The sequence below is a fragment of the Hyperolius riggenbachi genome, chromosome 6 (genome assembly GCF_040937935.1).
Source record: "Hyperolius riggenbachi isolate aHypRig1 chromosome 6, aHypRig1.pri, whole genome shotgun sequence".
Taxonomy (NCBI): Eukaryota; Metazoa; Chordata; class Amphibia; order Anura; family Hyperoliidae; genus Hyperolius; species Hyperolius riggenbachi.
Window position 1 is genome coordinate 299,914,633 of NC_090651.1, and position 25,001 is coordinate 299,939,633.

Here is a 25,001-nt window from a genome sequence, read left to right on the forward strand (position 1 = left end):
CAGGGATAAAAGGGGACGCCATGCTATCATTTTTGCAGGGGGGGCCTATTAGGTCTAGTTACCCCCCTGGATGACATACTTGCAAAGAAGTGCAATCTGGTCTAATTGTCAGTTTTGTAGCAAGATGAACCCCTGAGGCTCATTTCACACTAGTGTTTTGTGTCGCTCTCCATCGACGCTCACCCATCACAGTGGCCATTAGTCTCTATGAAATTGGCCACACTACCTGTGGTGCAACGCAATGTGGAATGCTTCTGACGACACAGAGGCAGAGCAGACTCTGCAAGGCGTTGCTGAGCTGTGCCACGTGGCAGGTTTTTGCCAGTCAATGGCAGTGGCGCCACAACAATCTATTTCAATTGTTGCCCTGGCAATGCAGCACATGAGTGAGCTGATTGGCTGGAAATCAGTGACGTACTTCCTGTCCAGCAGGAAACATGTCACTGTTCGAGGGGAGGAGCTATGTACTGTATATTACACTGTCCCCACAGTCTGCCACAGGGTAATGCGCAAGGAGAAATGCACAAGGAGAAATGGTGCAGGACAATCACACTGCACCATGTGTGAAATTAGCCTGAGGAAGGGGAAACATTCTAGTGATCCACAGTCAGTTCAAATAAGACACAGGTATGCTGTCATTCGCCAACAAGACATTGCAAAACAGGTCAAATAAGAGCAGAGAAGTGGAGACTAGAGACACTGTGAAAGTATCAAAAGTGAGTGTCACATACTACATAATAACTAACACCTCCTTTGCAGACTAAAGTTATAATACTTCAGGGTCAGCATATGTCCTTGTGCCATTTATTATCTGGCAAGGGTATTATCAAGATCGACAGAAATCTGTTTTTTCACTCGACTGGCATCTTCCCGGAATATAAACGACAAAAGCGCATTTGCTGACCCTGTAGTATCACAGCTCCAGCTACCAAAGGAGGCGGGACACAAAGAGGGGAAGAGGCGCCCAATGATAGGTAAAACTGTGTTAAAAACAGCTAAAATAATAATGGAAGATGTAGCTTACCTCAATATGGCACATTCATAAACATATGAAGTTTAATAATGCACAAGTCAACGCGTTTCGTTGGTCTAACGCCCACTTCCCCAGGCCAAATACAGGGTCAGAGATGTATCTAGAGCCAGGAACGGAGCGCCCCTGAAGGTGAGAGTTATTTGAAATATTTGTGACCCTCACCTTTGATACTTATACACCCGGGGAGCGTCTCTGGTCTCAGCTTTCTTCCCTCATATAATTTCCCTTTAACATCACCCTTCACATTACTTTAAGGATTATCATACAAAAATTGGAAAATACTGACAATAAAAAAAATGTACGTTTCTCCCAAAGTAAAATACACGATAAAGTACTTTTTCCTGTGTCACTGTCATTTGTAGTAAGTACTAAAAATTGGGCTGGTCTTGGACTAGTCCATTTCCTCATGGGGGATTCTCATGGTTTTATTTATTCTTTACAAAAGCACTGTCTTAAAGTTATCTATACAAAGATGCTGAACGGCCTATCTGCTTTGCAAAATATACTGGCAGTTGGACTGAGCTACTGCCATTCAGTAATTGTTGTGTTTTGAAGAAAGCCCTGAGAGTCCCCGATGAGGAGACGGACTAGTCCAAAACCTACTAAGGCTAGTATTGTCCAGTAAATGTGTACTAAAATAAAAGTAGCCATAAGACCCAATAATGAAGTATGCTTATGTCCTGAGTCAACATTGCTGTTCCCATGTGCGCATTAGTTTGCATGTTATACATAAAAACAAGATTGTTATAACATTGACACATACTAATATTATTCACATAAGCTGATCTGTAGGGAACATTCCATATATATTTCACTGAGATTTTAATTTGAAAAGCTTTACTATTTAATTATTACATAACCTAACAGAGAAGAAGAAAAAAAAATCACAAGATGAGCAGATAAAAGCCTTTATTCAATTTTCTCCAGAGTTTTTACCTAGGAGATCATTTTTCGTCTTCTCTATAAAATAACTTTTCAACGTTTTGCAACTGAAAAAGTACCAAAAAGTTTGAGAAAAAGTACTGTCCAAATTATTTTGGGGATTTTCCTTGCTTGCTAAGGGCTTAACCCTTTTTAATACCTTTAAATGGTCACCCCACCCCCGCATCTTTTGTGTGTAGGGGGGGAGGGGCCCTAAAGTAATAGCGTGTGGTGGGTTTGGGGGAGGGGTGGAGCTGGTGCCGCAGTTTGGTGTCAATATTAGTAGTATTTACTGATATTTTACTTTGACCTAACCTAACACTGCTCTCACACAGAACCCTCCCTCTACCGATGCCTAACCCTTAAGCGTCCCTCTACCAATGACTAACCTTAACCCTCCCTCTAACGATGCCTAACCCTTAAAGAACAACTGAAGTGAGAAATATATGGAGGATACCATATTTATTTCCTTTTATACAATACCGGTTGCCTGGCAGTCCTGCTGGTCCCTTAGGATGCAGTGGTGTCTAAATAATGTCATAAACAAGCATGAAGCCAATCTTTCAGATCTGACAAAAATGTCAGAAACACGTGATCTGCTGCATGCTTGTTCAGGGGCTATGGCGAAAAGTGTTAGAGGCAGAGGATTAGCAGAATAGCCAGGCAACTGGTGTTGCTTAAAAGGAAATAAATATGGCAGCCTTCGTATCTCTCTCACTTCAGTTGCCCTTTAAACCACGCCACCTGGTGCAGCCTAAACTTTAAACCCTGGTAGTGCCTAACCCTAAACCTCCCAACCACGAAGCCAGGATTAATGGCAATAGGCAGGAAGTACCCACATTTCTACAGTTTGTGCGCCTCACATTTCTACAGTTTCCTAGGTTTCAACCTGTAGTAAAAGAAAACTTTAACTTCAATTCTGGTCACTCCTGAATGAAAAATAAAAAGAAGTGTCACTCACTCATAGCTTGTTTAGATATGGAAGACTGTTTACCTCTGGCCCAGCTCCAAAAGCAGTGAGCACTGGGCAAACTACAGTGATAGCCATGTGCCTCTTAAAATATGGAAGTTAAATTAATGGGCAGAGGTAGACCACATGGTTCCTCTGGAAGCAGGGTGATAATGCTGCATATATTCATAAGCAATTACGGACTGTAGATCATGAAGTTGCCCTCTCATGAGAAACTTATTCACACTGGGAGGATGACATTGCAGTAGACAAGAAGACCTCTGAACTCTGGCAATGATTCAACTTGTGTCAAAACTGATCAGCAATAACTAATATATCACATTTGAAGACCAAATGCACATATTTCCAGACAACACCAGACTTTGCCACAAAGATAGCCCTGGTTCTCCTGGGGGAATATGTGGAATGGGATGAAGTGTAAATTGGGTGCTTTGAGCATCAAAAGCCATATAAATCCAGTGAGTCAAAATCTTCCACAGAATAGATATTTCTTCATCAAGAGCCAAGTAAGCCTCTTTGCATGGGGATTACTATTAAGGTACATACACACATCTGATTTTTCCAAACGACAGGTCTTCCGGACCGGTCGTTTGGACATCAAATCGGGTGTGGGTACAAACGATCGTTCGGCTGATAAGCCTGATTTTGACAAAGCCAGCCTTATCAGCTGAACGATCGTTTGTGCACACGCCTGATTTGGCATCTAAACGACTGGTCCGAATGACCGGTCGTTTGGAAAAATCAGACATGTGTATGTACCTTTACAGCGGGCATCCCAGCCAGGGTGTTATTGCACAGGGTCTATATGATCTCCCCATGTCTGTGTGGGTTTCCTTCTGGGCACTCCGGTTTCCTCCCACATCCCAAAAACATACAGATAAGTTAATTGGCTTCCCCCTAAATTGGCCCTAGACTACGATACATGCACTACACAATACACACATACACATACGACTATGGTAGGGATTAGATTGTGAGCCCCTCTGAGGGACAATCAGTGACAAGACAATATACTCTTTACAGTGCTGCGGAATATGTTGGTGCTAAATAATAATAATACAGTGTCACTAGACATCATTGTGGACATTTTTTTCTAGTAACAGAAGTCAAAAGTGTGTATGCAGTTTCTTCACATTGGCCTAAAGAAGTAGTCACAGTACCTTCTGCATCTTATCTGGGTTAAGGCACCATAGGAGAAACTTCACTATCTCCCCAATACTGTACGTTGAAGGCACAACATTAGCACTCTGCTAGGATTATGCGGGGAATCTTTGGCCAGCCTCAACGTAAGTTGTGTGTTCAAACTCCCAAAGCAAGATATCAGCACCAAACGCCGAAGCTGGGCGGCGCCATAGGACTAGTGCTGTGCTGCGTGCCCTGTGCAAGAGTAATTCAGGTATCCAGCGATTGCCAAACTCAGAATTACATCTCCCTCTGAGATGCTACAACTCGGAGGGGAATAGTATTTAACACCGTTGGGGATTTGAGCGGCAGCAGGGTGACCTGTCATTTGGCTCACCCTGGACCCAGCTCACCGGCTGTGTAATCATATGTACGCCAAACTTGAGCTAGTGTTTAATTTTTCCTAATTGGGTTCAATTTAACATTTTCAATAAATTCATGAACCACTTCTCTACCCTGGTCATTTTCACAGTTCAGCTCAGATTACTTTGGCAATAACTTTCATTCATTCACTTTCATATATTATAGTTTTAACTACAGGGAGTGCAGAATTATTAGGCAAGTTGTATTTTTGAGGAATAATTTTATTATTGAACAACAACCATGTTCTCAATGAACCCAAAAAACTCATGAATATCAAAGCTGAATATTTTTGAAAGTAGTTTTTAGTTTGTTTTTAGTTTTAGCTATTTTAGGGGGATATCTGTGTGTGAAGGTGACTATTACTGTGCATAATTATTGGGCAACTTAACAAAAAACAAATATATACCCATTTCAATTATGTATTTTTACCAGTGAAACCAATATAACATCTCAACATTCACAAATATACATTTCTGACATTCAAAACCAAAACAAAAACAAATCAGTGACCAATATAGCCACCTTTCTTTGCAAGGACACTCAAAAGCCTGCCAACCATAGATTCTGTCAGTGTTTTGATCTGTTCAGGGGCGTAGCAATAGGGGTTGCAGAGGTTGCGACCGCATCGGGGCCCTTGGGCCAGAGGGGCCCGGAAGGGCCCTCCCTCAACTACATTATTAGCTCTCTGTTGGTCCTGTGCTCATAATAATCACTTCTATAAATACTTTGAATAGTAGTAATCATTAACACACTGTTCCCCATCTCCTTCTTGCACCTCTGACACTGTAGTTGCCATTGGCAGATTTTGGTGCGCCGTATCAATTGTTATGTATAGAGTGCTTGGGGGGCCCCAATGTCAAACTTGCATCGGGGCCCACAGCTCCTTAGCTACGCCACTGGATCTGTTCACCATCAACATTGCGTGTAGCAGCAACCACAGCCTCCCAGACACTGTTCAGAGAGGTGTACTGTTTTCCCTCCTTGTAAATCCTTGTAAATCTCACATTTTATGATGGACCACAGGCTCTCAATGGGGTTCAGATCAGGTGAACAAGGAGGCCATGTCATTAGTTTTTCTTCTTTTATACTCTTTCTTGCCAGCCACGCTGTGGAGTACTTGGACGTGATGGAGCATTGTCCTGCATGAAAATCATGTTTTTCTTGAAGGATGCAGACTTCTTCCTGTACCACTGCTTGAAGAAGGTGTCTTCCAGAAAATGGCAGTAGGACTGGGAGTTGAGCTTGACTCCATCCTCAACCCGAAAAGGCCCCACAAGCTCATCTTTGATGATACCAGCCCAAACCAGTACTCCACCTCCACCTTGCTGGCGTCTCAGTCGGACTGGAGCTCTCTGCCCTTTACCAATCCAGCCACGGGCCCATCCATCTGGCCCATCAAGACTCACTCTCATTTCATCAGTCCATAAAATCTTAGAAAAATCAGTCTTAAGATATTTCTTGGCCCAGTCTTGACGTTTCAGCTTGTGTGTCTTGTTCAGTGGTGGTCGTCTTTTAGCCTTTCTTACCTTGGCCATGTCTCTGAGTATTGCACACCTTGTGCTTTTGGGCACTCCAGTGATGTTGCAGCTCTGAAATATGGCCAAACTGGTGGCAAGTGGCATCTTGGCAGCTGCACGCTTGACTTTTCTCAGTTCATGGGCAGTTATTTTGCGCCTTGGTTTTTCCACACGCTTCTTGCGACCCTGTTGACTATTTTGAATGAAACGCTTGATTGTTCGATGATCACGCTTCAGAAGCTTTGCAATTTTAAGAGTGCTGCATCCCTCTGCAAGATTTCTCACTATTTTTGACTTTTCTGAGCCTGTCAAGTCCTTCTTTTGACCCATTCTGCCAAAGGAAAGGAAGTTGCCTAATAATTATGTACACCTGATATAGGGTGTTGATGTCATTAGACCACACCCCTTCTCATTACAGAGATACACATCACCTAATATGCATAATTGGTAGTAAGCTTTCGAGCCTATACAGCTTGGAGTAAGACAACATGCATAAAGAGGATGATGTGGTCAAAATACTCATTTGCATAATTCTGCACTCCTTGTACTTCCAATTGGCATGAGCAGTGCGGCAGCCCCAGGACTGCTCCACTCCGATTTGCGTGAACGTCTGTCTATGGGGCTAGCAGGAGCCTGTGCGCGCATCTCCTGCTTGGAAGGCGGAGCTCCGCTCCGCCTTCAGTCTCCGAGCGGCGATCGCTGCTCGGGAGACTGTTAGACGGCGAAACTGCCGTCTAATTACTTTGTACAGCGCTGCGATCTGCAGCAGCGCTGTACTCAGGACAGCCGTGTGACAAGGCTGTCCCCCTGGGACACAGGGAAGCAATCCGCTGTGATAGGCTGTAGCCTATCACAGCCGATCGCGCTGATAAGCTGGCCAGGGGAGGGAGGGAGGGTAGTGAAAATAATAAAAAAGGGAACATTTTATTTTAAAATAATATAAATAAATATTTATAAATAAATAAAAAATAACATTTGCAGAGCGATCAGACCCTCTGTTGGTGGGGAGAAAAGGGGGGGGGGGGGGGGAATCACTTGTGTGCCGAGTTTTATGGCCCTGCAGCTTGGCCTTAAAGCTGCAGTGGCCTATTTAACTAAAAATGGCCTGGTCTTTAGGGGGCTTAACACTGCGGTCCTCAAGTCCATTTGTTTTAATATGTATTAGTAGCACATTGTATATACCCTACTCTCTTGTTACATCTGTCTGCTTCTGGAATGTTTGTTTTACACTTGTTTACACATTAATCCTGCCACTGATTGCCAGTGGTTTGCTGTAATTCCTTTACAACTGTGTAGCATTGTTATCAGCTCAGGGATAAATAAACAGTGTTATCTAGGATTCTGTAGGGAGGGGAGAGCAGAGACTTATTTTCACGTCATGGGCCTGGAAGTGGTTAAAATTGTAAAAAGTATTTATTTTAGCAGTTTTAAGGTGGTCACACAGGATGCAATAAAATGATCCGATTTTTACGACAATTCAATAAAAACAATTGGATTTTCCGAAAGAATCAAAAGCTTTTTTTTAATTGAACGCAAACGTTCGTTTATCACGCGGAGTAATCTTTTATGCACACAAATCGTGTGATAACTGCTGTGATAGCTGTTATCACACTTTTGTGAATCGAGCCCTATGCATCTTTTCAGCACACGACAAGCACAAACAAATACAGCCACTAAAAAATCTAACTAAACTCTCTTTTTTTTTTTTTTTACATTGCTAATATTTTTAAATTCCTTTTCTTACTAGGTATGATACAGAAAAGGTGAGTAAATGATAAGTAGAGATAACATCAGTAAAAACTTAAATGATAACACCATAAAGTGACACTGCATTGGGTTTCTTCCTGTTCAGTAAGCCAGCACCTTTTCAGTAGGAAACATTGGGCAAGACTCCCTAACGCTGCCACTGCCTATAGAGCGCGTCCTAGTGGTTGCAGCTCTGGTGCTTTGAGTCCGCCAGGAGAAAAGTGCGATACAAATGTTCTGTGTCTTGTCTCATAGGAATAACATGTCGGACTTATACTATTTTATATACAATGTTGTTCTTAAAAAGTTAAAGTTATCAGTCTCAGAAGTCCTAAACACTTTCTCTAGTCATCATAAGGTGATAACAAAAGAAACAGATTACCTTATATACTCGCGTATAAGCCTAATTTTTCAGTACAAAAAAATGTGCTGAATAGTTACTCCCTCGGCTTATATGTGAGTCAGTGGAGCAGAACAGACGGCGGAGCAGGTTTTGTTACTGGCAGAGGAGTGTAAGGATTGTACATTAGTGAAGCTGCTCTTGCCATCTGGCTCACTGCTATTTCCGTGCCCCCATCCCCTGCAACATGCAGTGCGCTGCTCAAGACTACCTGTGTCTCCTGGCTTGTGGAGCAGAGCGTATGAGCTATGTGTCAGCAGTGCAATAAGCTGAAATTTTTCCTGTGTGGCATTCACTGTCTCATATCCATCTAGTGGCATCTTGGGACACAGCTGTATCGTCCTCGGGGCTACAGGGGAGGAAAGGTGACTTGTATTGGGGGCACATCTGGCTACTGTGGAGGGGGACCATATGCGAGTCAATCACTTTTTCTTGGTTTCTGAGGGAAAAGTGGGTACCCCGGCTTATGCTTTGGTCGGCTTATATGCAAGTATATACAGTATTTGCAAGAAAAAATGTTCTATCTTCAAACACAAAATAATGTCTGAAAGAAGCAGCTTATCAGTGTGAACTCACCAGGAGTCGTGAAAAAAAAAATCACGTTCACATAAACTTTCAGAGCTGTTATAAGTGAAACAAAACAGCATGCAGAGATTGACTGCATTTAAGTGATATCACGGGGTGGTTATTTTATTTAATCGAGTTCTGTGTTAAGGTACATTAAAGGGACTCCGAGCAGTGCAGAAACTATGGAAAGATGCATATCATTTTAAAGCGCTCTTTCTCCTCTTTCCAATGATATATAAACCACCACCCTACGTCTTTTAGTTTTCGCTGTTTTTGCGATTGAAATTGCCGCGACCGCGATTTCGTCCGCGAAAATAGAGAAAACTAAAAGGTGTAGGGCAACGATTTAGGTGTCGTCAGAAAGAGGAGAAAGAGAGCTTTAAAATGATATCCATCAAGCCATAGTTATTTTGTATTACACAGGACGACACTTTCCCCAGTGTCAGCAGCTCCATTTTGCTGAATGCAGCTGCTGACTTTGACAAAAAGTCGCCCTGTGTAATACAATATAACTATGGAAAGATGGATATCATTTTAAAGCTCTCTTTCTCCTCTTTCTGACGACACCTAAATCGTTGCCCTACGCGTTTTAGTTTTCTCTATTTTCGCGATCGTAATCGCGGCCGCGGCAATTTCAATCGCGAAAATAGTGAAAACTAAAAGGCGTAGGGTGGCGGTTTATATATCATTGGAAAGAGAAGAAAGAGAGCTTTAAAATGATGTGCATCTTTCCATAGTTTCTGCACTGCTCGGAGTCCCTTTAAGACTTAAGACATTTGATAGATATGTTCATGATGTTTTTTTGCCATTCTACTGGCATCCCTTGTGAAAACAGATGACAAGCATTTGGCCACTCCACAATAATTCCTTTGATTGCTCTGTCCCTATAAGCTGTCTCCTGCTTCTTCTTCCCCTCCATGGGACAGTAAATGTTGAACAGCCCAGTCTAAAGTTGGCCATTGATGGTCCAATTTTAGCGAACGATCAACCTTCAGCTCCGATAATTGCGATCAGATTGGAGATTGTTGTTGGAGCTCATCCACAATAAACAATCCGATTATCGACTGGTTTTGCAAACTGAGTCTATCTGCAATGATTGGACTGGTTATACAGTGGAATCTTGTTATAGTAAAATCTGATTGAAAACCTCTGGCTATGGTAAACTGCCATGTGCAGCCATGCACTTGTATGAATAAACAATGTATCACAAATCTTGATATAGTAAAATTCTAAATATTAAAAGTACTTGGCCAAGTCCCTTGAGGTTTACTATAAATTAATTCTACTGTATTTTAAATCCCATTTATGGGCCAAGCAATTATTTCCGATTGTTTTCTTTCAATCACGATTACTAGATTGGAAAGTTGATTGTTCGCTGGAATTGGACTCCTCATGGGAGTGCAGACTTTCAGAAGGCCTCATGGGCACTTTTTAGCATGAACTGTCAATAGGTGCGGTCAAGGGTTTGGCAAAAACAAACACTTTGGCACAGTCCCATGTCTCTACAAGGTTTAAAGGGAACCTGTAGTGAAAAACAGGTGTCCCTGGGGGGGGGGCGTACTTTCCTCAGGAGGGGGAAGCCTCTGGATCCTAAAGAGGCTTTTCTCGTCCTCCTCAGGACCCTCGTTCCATTAATGGGACCCCTGAAATCTGCATATTGGAGCTTCGTTTATGTGTGCTAGCTCTGTCCCGTTTGGCTCTCTTCAGCAATTGGCTTCGGTTCATGATAATACGCAGGGGCAAGCCACCTGCGCAGTAGCACGGACTGGATCGGGCTTGACTAGTTCCACCAGAGCCCTGGGCAGGAAGGTGGTAGTGCGCATAAGCACATATGCTACACTGCGATGGTCCCAGCGGTGGAAGGTTTTCAGCAGAGGACAATGGGGGTCCCAGATGCTTCCCCTCCCGAGGTAAGTATCCATTTTTACATCTCACAGTGCATCAGAGCGTATGTGCCTGTTCCCAATATATTATAGTAAGCTGATTCTCAGCACTGCTCATGCTTATCTTAATGCACACACAGCATGTCGACTGCAAGGCCACTTACAGGAGATAACATAGGGGACCACGCTATCCACTCCTCCTATATACTGCAACAGGTTAGCTTAACTTGGTGTACCTCAGCCCATGTTGGTGAGCTTCCAAAGTCAGTGAGGACAAGGTACGAAAACGTGCTGTAAAGTCACTGAATTTTGTTGTTCCTATGCAAGCATCAGTATCTGGAAGCCAAAGGTCCTCCATAAAGGTTCCGTATAATGAATGTCTTTTCTGGTATAACATTATACTATTTATATTTTATGGATGTATTTAAATATTTATTTTCACGTCTGTTAAAAAAAAGAATACATGCAATAAAAATGTGAGGATCCTGGCTCTTCTTTTGCTCTTATGGTGATGTTTGAGCCTCAGCAGCACTGTCCTTTCAGTTGTCCACAGAATCTAAGTCCATGTAATGAGCTCTCCTCTATAAGTACGATGTCCATACAGTCAACAAAGAGAGTCCTCAGTCATTCTGTGTCTAATGTTTAGCGTTGCCAAAATCACAACTGTCCAACTGCAGACCAATGAGATCATTCAGAAATGCTCGGTAATGAACATTCATCAGACCTGCTGCCCTTGTGTCTCTTCAGGCACCTGAAAAAAAGAAAAACATAAAAAAAGTGAAATAATATAGTAAACTGTGATCGAGGGTCATAAACATAACAAGGGTGATAGGGGATGTGTGCTATACTGGTCACATCTGCTATGGGTTGATGGGACATAGGTGCTATACTGGCCACATCTCCTGTGGGTTGCTAGTAGATGGGTGCTATTCTGGCAACATCTGGTATTCTGAAGTCAATGATAGAGCAGAGTGGCCTGTACATGCAGATAGGCACCCAGAATAACAAGTTAGAACTCTTTGCTGAAGAAAAAATGCAGAGATATATCATACACACCTGGGGCTTGATTTACTAACCGGCGCTAAGTGTTAGCGCCCGAGTGAACAGCAGCTTAGTGCCCCATAAGTAGCTTTGCACGCACTAACGGCCGTGCAAAGCTACTTCGCACACAGCCCCGCTCAGTGCGTGCGCAGCGCGGTGTGCCGGCAATAGTGCGTGGTGCGACGATAATGTCGCACCCGCTGCCCTGTAAACGGCACATCAATGCGCTGCTTCGGTGCCATTTTTGGCGAACAGGGTGCGACGTTTACAGGGCAGCGGGTGCGACGTTATCGTTGCACAGCATACTATTGCCGGCGCAATGCGCTGCGCACACACTGAGTGGGGCTGTACGCGATGTGTGGGCGCAAACCACCTAACTCCATGGTTTGCGCCCACTACCTCTTAAGGCTCACTTAAAGAGAAACTCCGACCAAGAATTGAACTTTATCCCAATCAGTAGCTAGTACCCCCTTTTACATGAGAAATGTACTCCTTGTCACAAACTGACCATCAGGGGGCGCTGTATGACTGATATTGTGGTTAAACCCCTCCCACAAGAAACCCCTTCCACAAGAAAAGTACGTACTTTTGTCAGTCTCCTGTCTGGGAGCCTTGCTACATTGTGGGACATAGCTGTTTACAGCTGTTTCCAACTGTCAAAAACCATGCACCAGCTACATCACCTGCAAATAGTAAAATGTTCACTGGAGTTCCTCTTTAAGGCTTAGCTCCGGTTAGTGAATCAAGCTGCAAGTGGTATAGATCTTGATACCAACCACATTTTTTAGGGGGGGGGGGGGGGGGTGCATCTACTGAAGGAGGATTCCATGAGATTTTCATTGGGGGCTGGATGGTTTGCATGGGAACTGTCTGGCAATTTACAAATTTACATCCAAGTCAGGGAAAATTAGAATTATTATTATTATTTAGTATTTATATAGCACCGACATCTTCCGCAACGCTGTACAGAGAATATATTGTCTTGTCACTAACTGTCCCTCAAAGGAGCTCAGAATCTAGTCCCTACCATAGTCATATGTCTATGTACAGTATGTACTGTATGTATTGCATCTACTCAACTTGAACAGCTCAGTCTCAAATTTAGTATTTGCTAATGTTACACTAATCAGCATGATTGCTATTATTATTTAGATTGTTTAATTTAGGGTGTAGAGATGGCAGTGCAAGACCTCACTGCACATTCTTTTCAGGGATCACAATTTGCTAGTTTCTGCTGATCTGTTAAATATCGGCAGATAAGATTACCAGTAGTTGGTCAGAATGAGAATTTTCATGGGAGATTCACTTGCTCTTGCCACAGTTTTGTATCTTCTAGCTACAAGAAAATGCCAATCTTTGCAAGGTCAACTGCTGCTCTATACTGTACTCCTCTTCTCCCAAAACCCCTGTGGGGCGTATTTATATAGCGGCAATAGATCGTCTTTTTGTACTTTATTCTACGTCAGATAGTAATAGCAACACGCGTCTATGCAGAGTCTGTCTATGTACCTGTCTATGCAGAATGTGCTTTTGTAAGGTATTTAAAGGGTAGCATGGTGGTGTAGTGGTCAGCTCTTTCGCCTTGCAGTGCTGGGTCCTTGGTTTGTATCTCAGTCAGGGCACTATCTGCATGGAGTTTGTATGTTCTCCCCGTGTCTGTGTGGGTTTCCTCCGGGCACTCTGGTTTACTTCCACATCCCAAAAACATACAGATTAGTTAATTGGCTTCCCTGAAATTGGCCCTAGGCTACAATACATACATAGGGATATGACTATAGTACGGATTAGTTTCTGAGGGACAGTTAAGACAAGAGAATATACTCTGTACAGCGCTGCGGAAGATGTTGGTGGTATATAAATACTAAATAATAAAATTAAAAGGGTACCTGTCACTGGAAAAAAAAAAGATATCTCAATAGGGAGAAGCCTTTGGATGGTCCAGAGGATTACCCAGTCTCGGTACGCCCCTCCAGCGCTATGCTGGGGCCCTCTATCCTTCATAGACTTTGTATGGGAAACAACATTATTTCTGTATATACCCGAAAGGATTACCCAGTCTCGGTACGCCCCTCCAGCGCTATGCTGGGGCCCTCTATCCTTCATAGACTTTGTATGGGAAACAACGTTATTTCTGTATATACCCGAAATAAAATGAGTTACTGGTGGCTAGAGATGTCGCGAACCTCCGATTTTAGGTTCACTTCCGCGGAAGGTTCGGTGAAAGGTTCGCGAACCGCAATAGACTTCAATGGGGAGGCGAACTTTGTAAAATAGAAAAAATTATGCTGGCCACAAAAGTGATGGAAAAGATGTTTCAAGGGGTCTAACACCTGGACGGGGGCATGGCGGAGTGGGATACATGCCAAAAGTCCCGGGGAAAAATCTGGATGTGACGCAAAGCAGCGTTTTAAGGGCAGAAATCACATTGAATGCTAAATTGCAGGCCTAACGTGCTTTAAAACATCTTGCATGTGTATACATCAATCAGGGAGTGTAATTAGAGTACTGCTTCACACTGACACACCAAACTTACTGTGTAACGCACCGCAAACAGCTCTTTGTGTAGTGACGGCCATGCTGGACTACTGCGCAACATGGCGAGATTGCTCTTCCTCACTCAGTGATGTCAGGTAATGTGTGACTTCCTTCTCAACTTTCCATGGCACTGTTAAAAAGCTTAAGTTTTTTTTTAAATTACATTTTCTACTTGCTGTGTACTTGTTCAGTACCGCTACAATGAGAATCCTGTGGAGGCGGGCAAGTCTGCCATTGTGACCCCGGGTAATGGCCGGGGAATGAGGGATGGAATCCGGTGTGGAGCCTGAGAAACGGCTACCACTACACATCCAAGGAGCACAGCAGGGACAAGGTCCTCCAGCACCCAAGGCTGAGACACCAAAGTGCGCCCCTCCATCCCTCCAACCCCAGCCGTCACACACTGATTGCTATTAGACTAAGAGGGCCACAGGGCCCACAACCTCCCCAACACCTTAATATCTAGTTATCTGGCTTGCAGTGACTGCTATGTATCCCATTTTCTTATTTCTTTCTGCTTCATACACAATTAGGAATGACAACTGAATGAATTTTGCGCCCCCTCCTACACTGCGCCCTGAGGCTGGAGCCTCTCCAGCCTATGCCTCGGCCCGGCCCTGCCAAGGAGGGCAGCAGGCAGGCATGCACGCCCGCCCCGAGGTAGTGACCAAAAATAACAATACAGGAGGCGGACTTTCGAGGCCCTGCTGTGTATTTGAAATGAATTAACTTTAAATCCTTTAACGGGAATCCGTTATGGAGGGCAAGTCTGCCATTGTCACCGCGGGGAATGAAGGTTGGATTCCGGCCCGAAGTGGGAGCCTGCTGAGACCCATGCTGTAGCTGCCCTGACCGTGCTTTGCAGACCAGGCATCTGTGGTCAGATGGACCCTTGAGCCAGCGGAAGACAAACCAAGTCGAAAGCATTTGCCAAGAATGTTTTACGGAGGGCAAGTTTTGTTTGCATTTTTGTAAATTGTTTGAAAATGTAGATGGTTGTATTTTTAAATACCGTATTTTTCGGACTATAAGACGCTCCGGACTATAAGACGCACCTAGGTTTAGAGGACAGAAAAACATGGAAAAAAAGATGTATACTGAACCTGGTGCATCCATATTCCAGGAGTGACTTATGGACCTTCCCGCCCATTTATTGTTCCCTTTGTGCTCCTGTTTCCTCCTGTGTCCTCCATCCCCCTGTGTTCTGTGTTTGTTTCCTCTGTGCCCCTGAGTCCTCTGTCTCCCTGGGTCCTCTGTCTCCTGTGTCCCTTTGTCATACTGTGTCCTCTGTCAGGAGAAATCTTTCAGTGTCTGGCCAACTTAAGTCACTGCTGGGTGACAAGGTACAAGGGTTCATAGGCAAAAAAGTAATGCAAATGCAATTTACAATAAAAACAAGGTGGAAATGATAATTATAACTACAGTACATACAATGCCACAGTTCATAGATCCCTAGGGATAATACAAAGTGCTACAGTGCAATAAATCTGTACAAAAAAGTGCTGATGTGCGGAGTTTCCCTGCAGTCACAAAATAATTAGCTGTGTCAGTAAAAAGTGCACTAATGCCATAAATCCTATGAACTGTAATCCCTGCACATCACATTTAAAGAGATGCCTGCCTCACAAATGCATAGAAAAATGAGAACGGACACACCAAGGGGCAAAGATTACCTGGTGCATGGAAGCACAGCAGCTCTCAGGTCAAGATGTGAAGTGTGCGTGGGTCAAGCTCTATCACTCCATGCGGCATAGGAAGAGGATGACCACAAGCACGAGCGTTGCCACGGGAAAGCCGGTGATGGGATGAGTGGGCGGAACCAGAGCATCGCCGCGGGCAGAACCAATGGAGAGGCCGGTGATGGCAGAGGGCGGGGGGGAAGACAAGCATGCCACGGGAAAGCCGGTGATGGGATGAGAGTGGGCGGAACCCGAGCATCGCCACGGGCAGAACTAATGGAGAGGCCAATGATGGCAGAGGGCGGGGGGGAAGACAAGCATGCCACGGGAAAGCCGGTGATGGGATGAGAGTGGGCGGAACCCGAGCATCGCCGCGGGCAGAACTAATGGAGAGGCCGGTGATGGCAGAGGGCGGGGGGAAGACAAGCATGCCCGCAAGCCAAACCATTGCCACGGGAAAGCCGGTGAGGGGAAGTGAGTGGGCGGAACCCGAGCATCGTCGCGGACCAAACCAATTGAGACGCCGGGGATGGGCAGAGGGCGGAGGAGAAGACAAGCATGCCCGCAAGTCAAACCGTTGAAGAGCCCGGTAATGAAAAGAGGGCGGGCGGAACACGAGGACAGCCGAAGGTCACAACAATGTAGAAGCCGGTGATGGGCGGGCAGAACACGAGCGTGGCACAGCTTGGGAATACATCTGCGAATCAGGTGGTGGGCGCTGCCTCAGCCAACCAATCATGGCCGCCCACAGCTCCCTGCTACTGAGGAAGTGCAGTGATTGGCCCCAATGGTCCCGCCCGCGGGACTAGCGCGTCCTGTAAGGAGAAGGAGCTAGCTGTGGAGGCCCATGATTGGCGGGCTGAGGCAGCACCCCCCGCCTGATTCGCAGATGCACTCCCAAGCTGTGCTGACGTTTAGGATACAATATTTCCATAACTTGCGGCGTGCAGCATATGGATATGTAGGGTATATCGAAGGAGGAGGAGGTGGGGGACAGCACATCGGAGGGGACAGGAGGAAGGAGAATGGGAACAGCGCCAGTGAAAATGTTGTATTCGGACTATAAGACGCACCCACTTTCTCCCCCCACTTTTGGGGGAGAAAAAGTGCGTCTTATAGTCCGAAAAATACGTTAGTTTGAAAGTTTAGATGGTTGTATTTTTAAATTGTTTGAAAGTTTAGATGGTTGTATTTTTAAATTGGTTGAAAGTTTAGATGGTTGTATTTTTAAATTGTTTAAGTGTAGCCATTCTTCCTCCCCCCAGCCACGAACAATACCATGGGAACGTGGAGCAGCAGAAGCCCCCTGTGACGGCTGCCTCGGCTGTTCTCCTCGGCTTGTCTTTTGAGGGGTGCTGCTTTTCCTCAGGTGTTCTTGCCATAGCTGTTTGTGCCTTCTCTCCAGGTGCCTTCGTAAAGCACTTGTCCCTACGTGACAGTTGGCCTTTCCACGGCTCAATTTTTGCTGGCAGAGACACTAGATGGCTTTGCTCCGATCTGAGACACACACGTTAAAAAATTTCCAAACCGCTGAGCCCCCCTGGGCTGATGGCGCTACTGTGGCATCAGCAGCTGACGTTGAAGGACATGTTGGCTGTCTGGCCATAGCGGGCGATACATGGCGCCGGACACTGCCCCCAGCTGTTTCTGAGGACGAGCTCCCTCTTCTATTGCGTTCCGGAGTTGGAGCCTGATAAACGGCTACCACCACACATCCAGGCAAGGAGGGAGGCAGGCAGGCATGCACGCCCGCCCCGAGGTAGTGACCAAAAATAACAATACAGGACTCAGGAGGACCTTTTGCGGCCCTAATTGAAATGAATTAACTTTAAATCCTTTAACGGGAATCCGTTATGGAGGGCAAGTCTGCCATTGTCACCGCGGGGAATGAAGGTTGGATTGCGGCCCGAAGTGGGAGCCTGTTGAAACCCATGCTGTAGCTGCCCTGACCGTGCTTTGCAGACCAGGCATCTGTGGTCAGATGGACCTTTGAGCCAGCGGAAGACAAACCAAGTCGAAAGCATTTGCCAAGAATGTTTTACGGAGGGCAAGTTTTTTTGCCCTTTTTTTAAATTGTTTGAAAATGATAGATGGTTGTATTTTTAAATTGTTTGAAAGTTTAGATGGTTGTATTTTTAAATTGTTTGCAAGTTTAGATGGTTGTATTTTTAAATTGTTTAAAAGTGTATCCATGCAAGTGCAAGTTATGCACTGACTGCCAGGTATAATGTGCAGTCACAGATGCAGTGAAAGGTATGCAGTGACTGCAAACAGCCGTTTGTGTAGTGACGGCCGTGCTGGACTGGTGCGCACCATGACGAGAGTGTAGGTGATGGTGGCTTTTTAGCCCATATGCTCGCCCGGCTGATGTAGCTGAATGACAGAACAGTGACTGTCCAGCTGATCAAATTTGGTCTGACCACAATGAAGCAACGACCCTATTATCTTTTGTGTGCCACCCCCACCCGAGACACTCAAAAAGCCGGCGGTCATTGCTTCATTGTGATGCGCAAGCCCCTTCACCGTGGCAAGGTAATGATTACGAAGGGGGATGGGCACATGTACACGCACCAGAAAAATTAGTGTAGCGGCCGCTGCTAGCAGCGGCCTTAAAAATTCAGGAATCCGCCTAGAGTCCTGGACCCTGTTGGTGGTGGCGGAGAAGGCAGTCAAGCGGCCTGCAGGCAGAGATGCTGTGTGTGGGGACTGACTTAGTCTTCGGTCGTGCAGTAGCCCTCCGTGATCCATTCCTCATTCATTTTGATAAAGGTCAGGTACTGAACACTGTCGTGACTTAGGCGACTTCTCTTCTCAGTAACTATGCCTCCAGCTGCACTGAAGGTCCTTTCTGACAGGAAGCTTGCGGCAGGGCAAGAGAGAAGTTGTATGGCAAATTGGGACAGCTCTGGCCACAGGTCAAGCATGTGCAACCAGTAGTCCAAGGGTTCATCGTCGCTTTTCGCAGAGTCTACATCCACACTCAAGGCCAGGTAGTTGGCTACCTGCCGGTCCAGGCGTTGGTGGAGGGTGGATCCGGAAGGACTATGGCGAGGAGTTGGACTAAAGAACGTCCGCATGTCCGACATCACCCTGAGATCGCTGGAGCGTCCTGTTCTTGCCTGCGTGGACTTGGGAGGAGGAGGGTTACTGCCAGTGGTACCTTGATTGCGTTGTGCAGCCACATCACCCTTAAATGAATTGTAAAGCATCATCGACAGCTTGTTCTGAAAGTGCTGCATCCTTTCCGCCTTTTGTTGAGTTGGTAACAGGTCGGCCACTTTGTGCCTGTACCGAGGATCTATGTTATGATCGCTTCTGCAGCGTTTTCTGCTGACTGCACTGGTATTGCAAACCAAGCAGTTCTAATGTCATTACATGCATTTGCTTGCATAGTTTGGTTTGCACTTAAACTAGTTGCTGATTCCATCTGCAGTCGCTCTGAAGTTTATGACAGTTTAATATGCTTTTGTGTAAACAAACATTGTCTGCTGCAGTGGAGGGGCGGTCCCTTTCCTGCAGGCTGCATATCATTGTCTGCCTTTTCCTGCTATCAGCCTGTGATTAATTACCATTCACTTGTGTGGGAATCTGCAGGTCTGCTCCCATTGGATGACCTCAGTATAAAGAACTGCTTCCTGCAATGCCTCATGGGCTATCATAGTTTCAGACTCTATCTGTTACTCTGCTCGTGCCCCACCTCGTTCCTGGTCCGTGTGGACTGCGCTGACTCCTGCGAAGGGGTCAGCGAGTCCTCCTAGTTCTGCTCTTGTTCTAGAAGTTGCTACTTGCTTGTCTTGTGTCATATATTGGTTCATCGCCAATATATACGCATACTTGCGCATTTTGTTATTTTCCTTGTATTCGTGTTACGTTAATATATCAGTGTCGCTGATATATACGTACACGAACTGTTTATTTCCTGTGTTCAGTTAGTCAGTTTTCCAGCACGTTTTGGTAGTTTGCGCGTATCGTGAACACCCGTGCTGAGCTAGTTATCCTGTTCCTGGTCCTGTTTGTGGATTGCGTTCATCTCTGCGAAGAGATAACGAATCCTTCTGAGTCCTGTTCCCTGTATTACTTCAGTCTTAGTCAGAGTTCCTGCTTATGTCATATATCGGTTCATTGCCAATATATACATATGTTAGTCAGACGTTACGAATAGTTTCATTGATAGCTGTAATTGTAATACGCTAGGAAAACATACTTATTGTATATTTATCTGTGTTACGTTCATCTATCTCGATCCTGCTATTTCCTGTCTCTCCTGTCCTGTCTTTGTGAGGCACGCCATCGCCGCAACGCATTGGCTGCCTCATTCCAGTCTGTCTGGTTTTGGACGCTTGCTGTCGCTAAGTAATCGCTAGCTGGCAAGCGTTCATTCTGTCTACCTGTCCTGATCTCCTCAGTCCTGGTTTATGCGCTCAGCGCTACTTTGCGCTGAGACGTTATTACGAAAGTGTTTGTGGCTGTTCAGATCTGCACCGGCTCTGTGCACCACAATCTCCTATTGGAGTCAGTCCTCTCCTCCACTAAACTGGGGATATCCTGATCCCTTGTGCTGGTGTGTGTACCTCCTTCACGTCAGCTTATGTGTTGTATGCTGACTGTGGAGATTACACCCCCAAGCTTAACATTATGATAGCCCCATTACCAATCCCCATTGTGGGGGGGGTTCCCAGCAAAAATGACACTGTTTGTTTTGGTTCCTGTTCCTTTAAGAAATTTGAGAAGCTCAATTCTGAAACAGAAAATGAGTTTTTTTCTGAATGTGCCAGGTTCCTGGCCAATCCTGAGCTCCAGGCTACTCCTGTTTCAACGTGGGCCCCCCAGCTAGTTTATGTTTTATTTAAGGGAAGATTGTTTCAGTGGGCCTACGATGTCTTGGATCATACCAATTTAAAAGAAAGACCACTGGAATTTCTAGCGTTTGTGATCCATAACTGGCTGCGCAAAACCGATTTGCCTAGCCCTTTTGATAAGCTCCTGGCAGCTTGTCAATCAGCTGCTCCTTCTACTGCCTACAAAAATAATCAACAAGCAGATAATTGTTCTGATAACTTTTCTTCTGCTAAGGCAGCAGGGTCTAAAGCCAAACGTAAACGCTCCAAAAGAAAAGCGTTACAATCAGCGGAGTCGTTGCCCTTGGCGACTGCGCATCAGATCTGTAACGAGACTCCACCATTAGCAGATAATGAAATTCAGTCACCATTCAGGGGAGTCAAATGGACCTATGAAACTACTAATGAACTTTCATTGCTAGCCAGGGAAAATAAAGGTTCTTGTTTAAATGAATTATCTGAATATGATTATGAAGATATATTACAGAGTATTGAACAGATCAATTTATTCGTGCAGCAAGGGAAATTTGCATACACTACAGTTCAATACTTGCTACAGGTATTGGAGATCCTTAGGAATAAGAAATCGGCCAATCACCTGCTAAATAACCCAATGTATGTTTCTGCCACTAACACATTTGCAAACTATGATCAGCCGGAATGCTCAGCTGTTAAATATGCATGGGATCCTCCATTTGAGAAAGGAGAGATGGAAGCTCTGGTCTATGAATGGAAGAAAGATGCAAGTTCATTTTGTCAGTTTTACAGTGCAAAAAGTGAATTAGTATTGAATGCATGCATTAAGTCTGCTTATAACCTAATAAAAACTGGTGTGTGTGGGTATGACTTTGTGGCTCCATTGATCGATGTGTGGAGAATGATTCTGGACGATTTTTATGCAATTCAATCAGTTGATACCAGGGAAGACACACTGTCAAGTGGAGATTGTTCCACTTCCTCAGTTCCTGAGGACTCGCCTGCTTCAGCACCTTTGGCTGATTCAGCGAGTGATTCTGAGCTCCTTTTGTGTGAAATTGAAGTTCCTGTAATTCCACCCTGTACCATGGATAACTCAGTGTTACTTCCCAGTAAGACAGAAATTACTAATACTTCCTTAATCTTGCCCTGCACAAATTTCTCAGCAGAGGACCCAGAGGTCCTGCTGACTGTCGAGTCCAGCCTAGCCAGTACTCATGACTCTTTGTTTAGTGAAACAGACACCAGAAAAATCTTGCCTGTCTCTGCAAACACTTCTGCAGAAATTACCTGTGTTAATAAAGTTCAACTCCTGTCTGATCCAGCAGATGCCAATAGATGCACTACATCAGTTTCCGAGTCCCAGCAATCCTGTCTAGTAAACTCAGAACCCCAGCATCTGAATTTTCCAATTTTACAAATGAATGGTGATTCAGATGCGCAAACATTGTGTCTTGATCTTCCTGTTTCTACACCTCGCTCTAGTTTCGTGAATAGCTCAGAGCATCTGCTATGTGAACCTGAAATCACAGAATTATTACCTTGTTCAGAAAATTTTCCAATAAATTTGCCCTGTACCATGAATTGTGCAGTAGATCTCTCCAATGAAACTCAGGTCACAGAATCATTATGCTGTCCAGCAGGTGCTTCCATGGTTTTGCCCTGCAATATGGACTGTTCAGTGATCCTGTCCAGTGAAGCTGTGGTCGCAGAGTCTTATGCTTCACCCAGTACTTTGGATACTTTAAACCCTTTAGCAGAGGAGGCTGAAGCACTGCTTACCTCAGTTGGTGTTGCAGTAATATTCACTTGTCTAGCAGCTGTTTTGGAATTACAGTCTGCTCTAATAAAACTTGATGAATTTCTGCCCAGCGAAGCAGAAGCCATTGAAATATTGTCCTCGTCAGCAAGTGTGTTAGATACCTTGCCCTGTACACAGTCTGATTTAACCAATGTTGTTGAGTCCCTCTCCAGTGTTGTAACAGCCGAGGAACTCCAGCCCTGTCCTCTGAATGTTTCAAAAGTCTTGCCCTGTAACATGGATAATTCTGACTCGCTGGAAAAAATAATAGAAATCTCAGAATTTCAGTCCGGGTTAATGAGTGTTTCTGAAACCCAGCCCTGTATCCTGGAAAATTCTGGTTCTCTGGCCGGTGTGGCAGAAGTTCCAGAGCCCCCTTCCTGTCCAGTGAGTTACTCAGTTTTGCCTAGTTCAGTGGGGATTGCTGCAATATTGACTTGTTTTGCAGCCCTTCATGAGCTCCAGTCCAGTGTATTTGATGAGTCTCTGTCTAGTCCAGAAGAAGCTATGGGAACCCTGTCTAGTTCAGTGCATACATCAGAAGATTTGCCCTGTCTTGTAAATGCCCCTGAACATGATTTGTTAATAACCCTGCTGGAATCAGCGACATCTAAGTCTGATCCTGCAGTTTTTAGTGAGAATCCAGTAACTATGAAGTCTAGTCATGATGAATTTTTTTTGCCCAGTTCTGGTTTCGGTCCTGTCTTGACTGACTTTGAGGTTCGCAGTTCCTTGACATGCCCAGAGGTTTCTCTTGTGCCGGTGTGCCCAGATGTGCTTCGTATGCCAGACTGCCCAGATGTGTCTGTGTTAGCGTGCTCACGTGCTTCCCTAGTGGAGACATGTTCTGATGTTGCCGGTTGGCCTGCATGCCCGGAGATGGTTCTGGTCCCTAAAAGCCCTGATCTTGATGTTTGTCCTTGTGACCCTGACTCTGGAGTTGCCCTGGGTTCCATAGGGGTTCTTGATAGTTCTCCATGTGAGCCTAAGGGGCGTTCTGACCTGTGGGGATCTCTTTGGAGCTTCCAAGTGTTCTGGGAGATCTCTGAGGAAACTTGTCCTGGTACCTTGGACTGGTTCAACGGTGGGTTTTGTGTTGGTAGGGACAGTTCCGGTGGGCATTGCAAAGGCTTTGGCGTTTTTGGACAGTCCTTGGAAGGCGGTGGGTATCGCGCAGAGAGTTTCTTGGGGTTGTTTTCTGGAAGTCGTGGTTCTGATGGGTGTCACACTGAGGCTTGTAGTGCTGACGGGCATGGTTCGGTAGGTTCTGGTTCCAATTGGTCTAGTTTTGGTGAGACTGATTCGGGAATTTGGTTTTGTCGGACGGATCCGACCTTCATGAATTTTCAGTCAGATCAGTTTGCTGGATTTCCCACTTCTGATTTTTTGGTTTGGGTGGTTCAGGAGAAATATGTCAGTTTTCATAGGCGTCCAGAGGCCGCGTTTAAGGGAGGGGGTACTGTTATGATCGCTTCTGCAGCGTTTTCTGCTGACTGCACTGGTATTGCAAACCAAGCAGTTCTAATGTCATTACATGCATTTGCTTGCATAGTTTGGTTTGCACTTAAACTAGTTGCTGATTCCATCTGCAGTCGCTCTGAAGTTTATGACAGTTTAATATGCTTTTGTGTAAACAAACATTGTCTGCTGCAGTGGAGGGGCGGTCCCTTTCCTGCAGGCTGCATATCATTGTCTGCCTTTTCCTGCTATCAGCCTGTGATTAATCACCATTCACTTGTGTGGGAATCTGCAGGTCTGCTCCCATTGGATGACCTCAGTATAAAGAACTGCTTCCTGCAATGCCTCATGGGCTATCATAGTTTCAGACTCTATCTGTTACTCTGCTCGTGCCCCACCTCGTTCCTGGTCCGTGTGGACTGCGCTGACTCCTGCGAAGGGGTCAGCGAGTCCTCCTAGTTCTGCTCTTGTTCTAGAAGTTGCTACTTGCTTGTCTTGTGTCATATATTGGTTCATCGCCAATATATACGCATACTTGCGCATTTTGTTATTTTCCTTGTATTCGTGTTACGTTAATATATCAGTGTCGCTGATATATACGTACACGAACTGTTTATTTCCTGTGTTCAGTTAGTCAGTTTTCCAGCACGTTTTGGTAGTTTGCGCGTATCGTGAACACCCGTGCTGAGCTAGTTATCCTGTTCCTGGTCCTGTTTGTGGATTGCGTTCATCTCTGCGAAGAGATAACGAATCCTTCTGAGTCCTGTTCCCTGTATTACTTCAGTCTTAGTCAGAGTTCCTGCTTATGTCATATATCGGTTCATTGCCAATATATACATATGTTAGTCAGACGTTACGAATAGTTTCATTGATAGCTGTAATTGTAATACGCTAGGAAAACATACTTATTGTATATTTATCTGTGTTACGTTCATCTATCTCGATCCTGCTATTTCCTGTCTCTCCTGTCCTGTCTTTGTGAGGCACGCCATCGCCGCAACGCATTGGCTGCCTCATTCCAGTCTGTCTGGTTTTGGACGCTTGCTGTCGCTAAGTAATCGCTAGCTGGCAAGCGTTCATTCTGTCTACCT

The 25,001-nt window shown here is 45.0% G+C and overlaps 1 protein-coding gene across 8 annotated transcripts in view; it reads right to left on the reverse strand.

Moving 5' to 3' along the window:
• Window positions 1-9,448: 9,448 nt before the first annotated feature.
• FLT3LG (fms related receptor tyrosine kinase 3 ligand) overlaps window positions 9,449-25,001 on the reverse strand; it is a 236,730-nt gene continuing 221,177 nt past the window's right edge. For all 8 annotated transcript variants that reach the window (XM_068242917.1, XM_068242914.1, XM_068242913.1 and 5 more), the window contains one exon: window positions 9,449-11,333. In XM_068242917.1, the coding sequence (XP_068099018.1) occupies window positions 11,301-11,333 (33 nt within the window). In that variant the 3' untranslated portion in view covers window positions 9,449-11,300. The remainder of the gene's footprint in view (window positions 11,334-25,001) is intronic.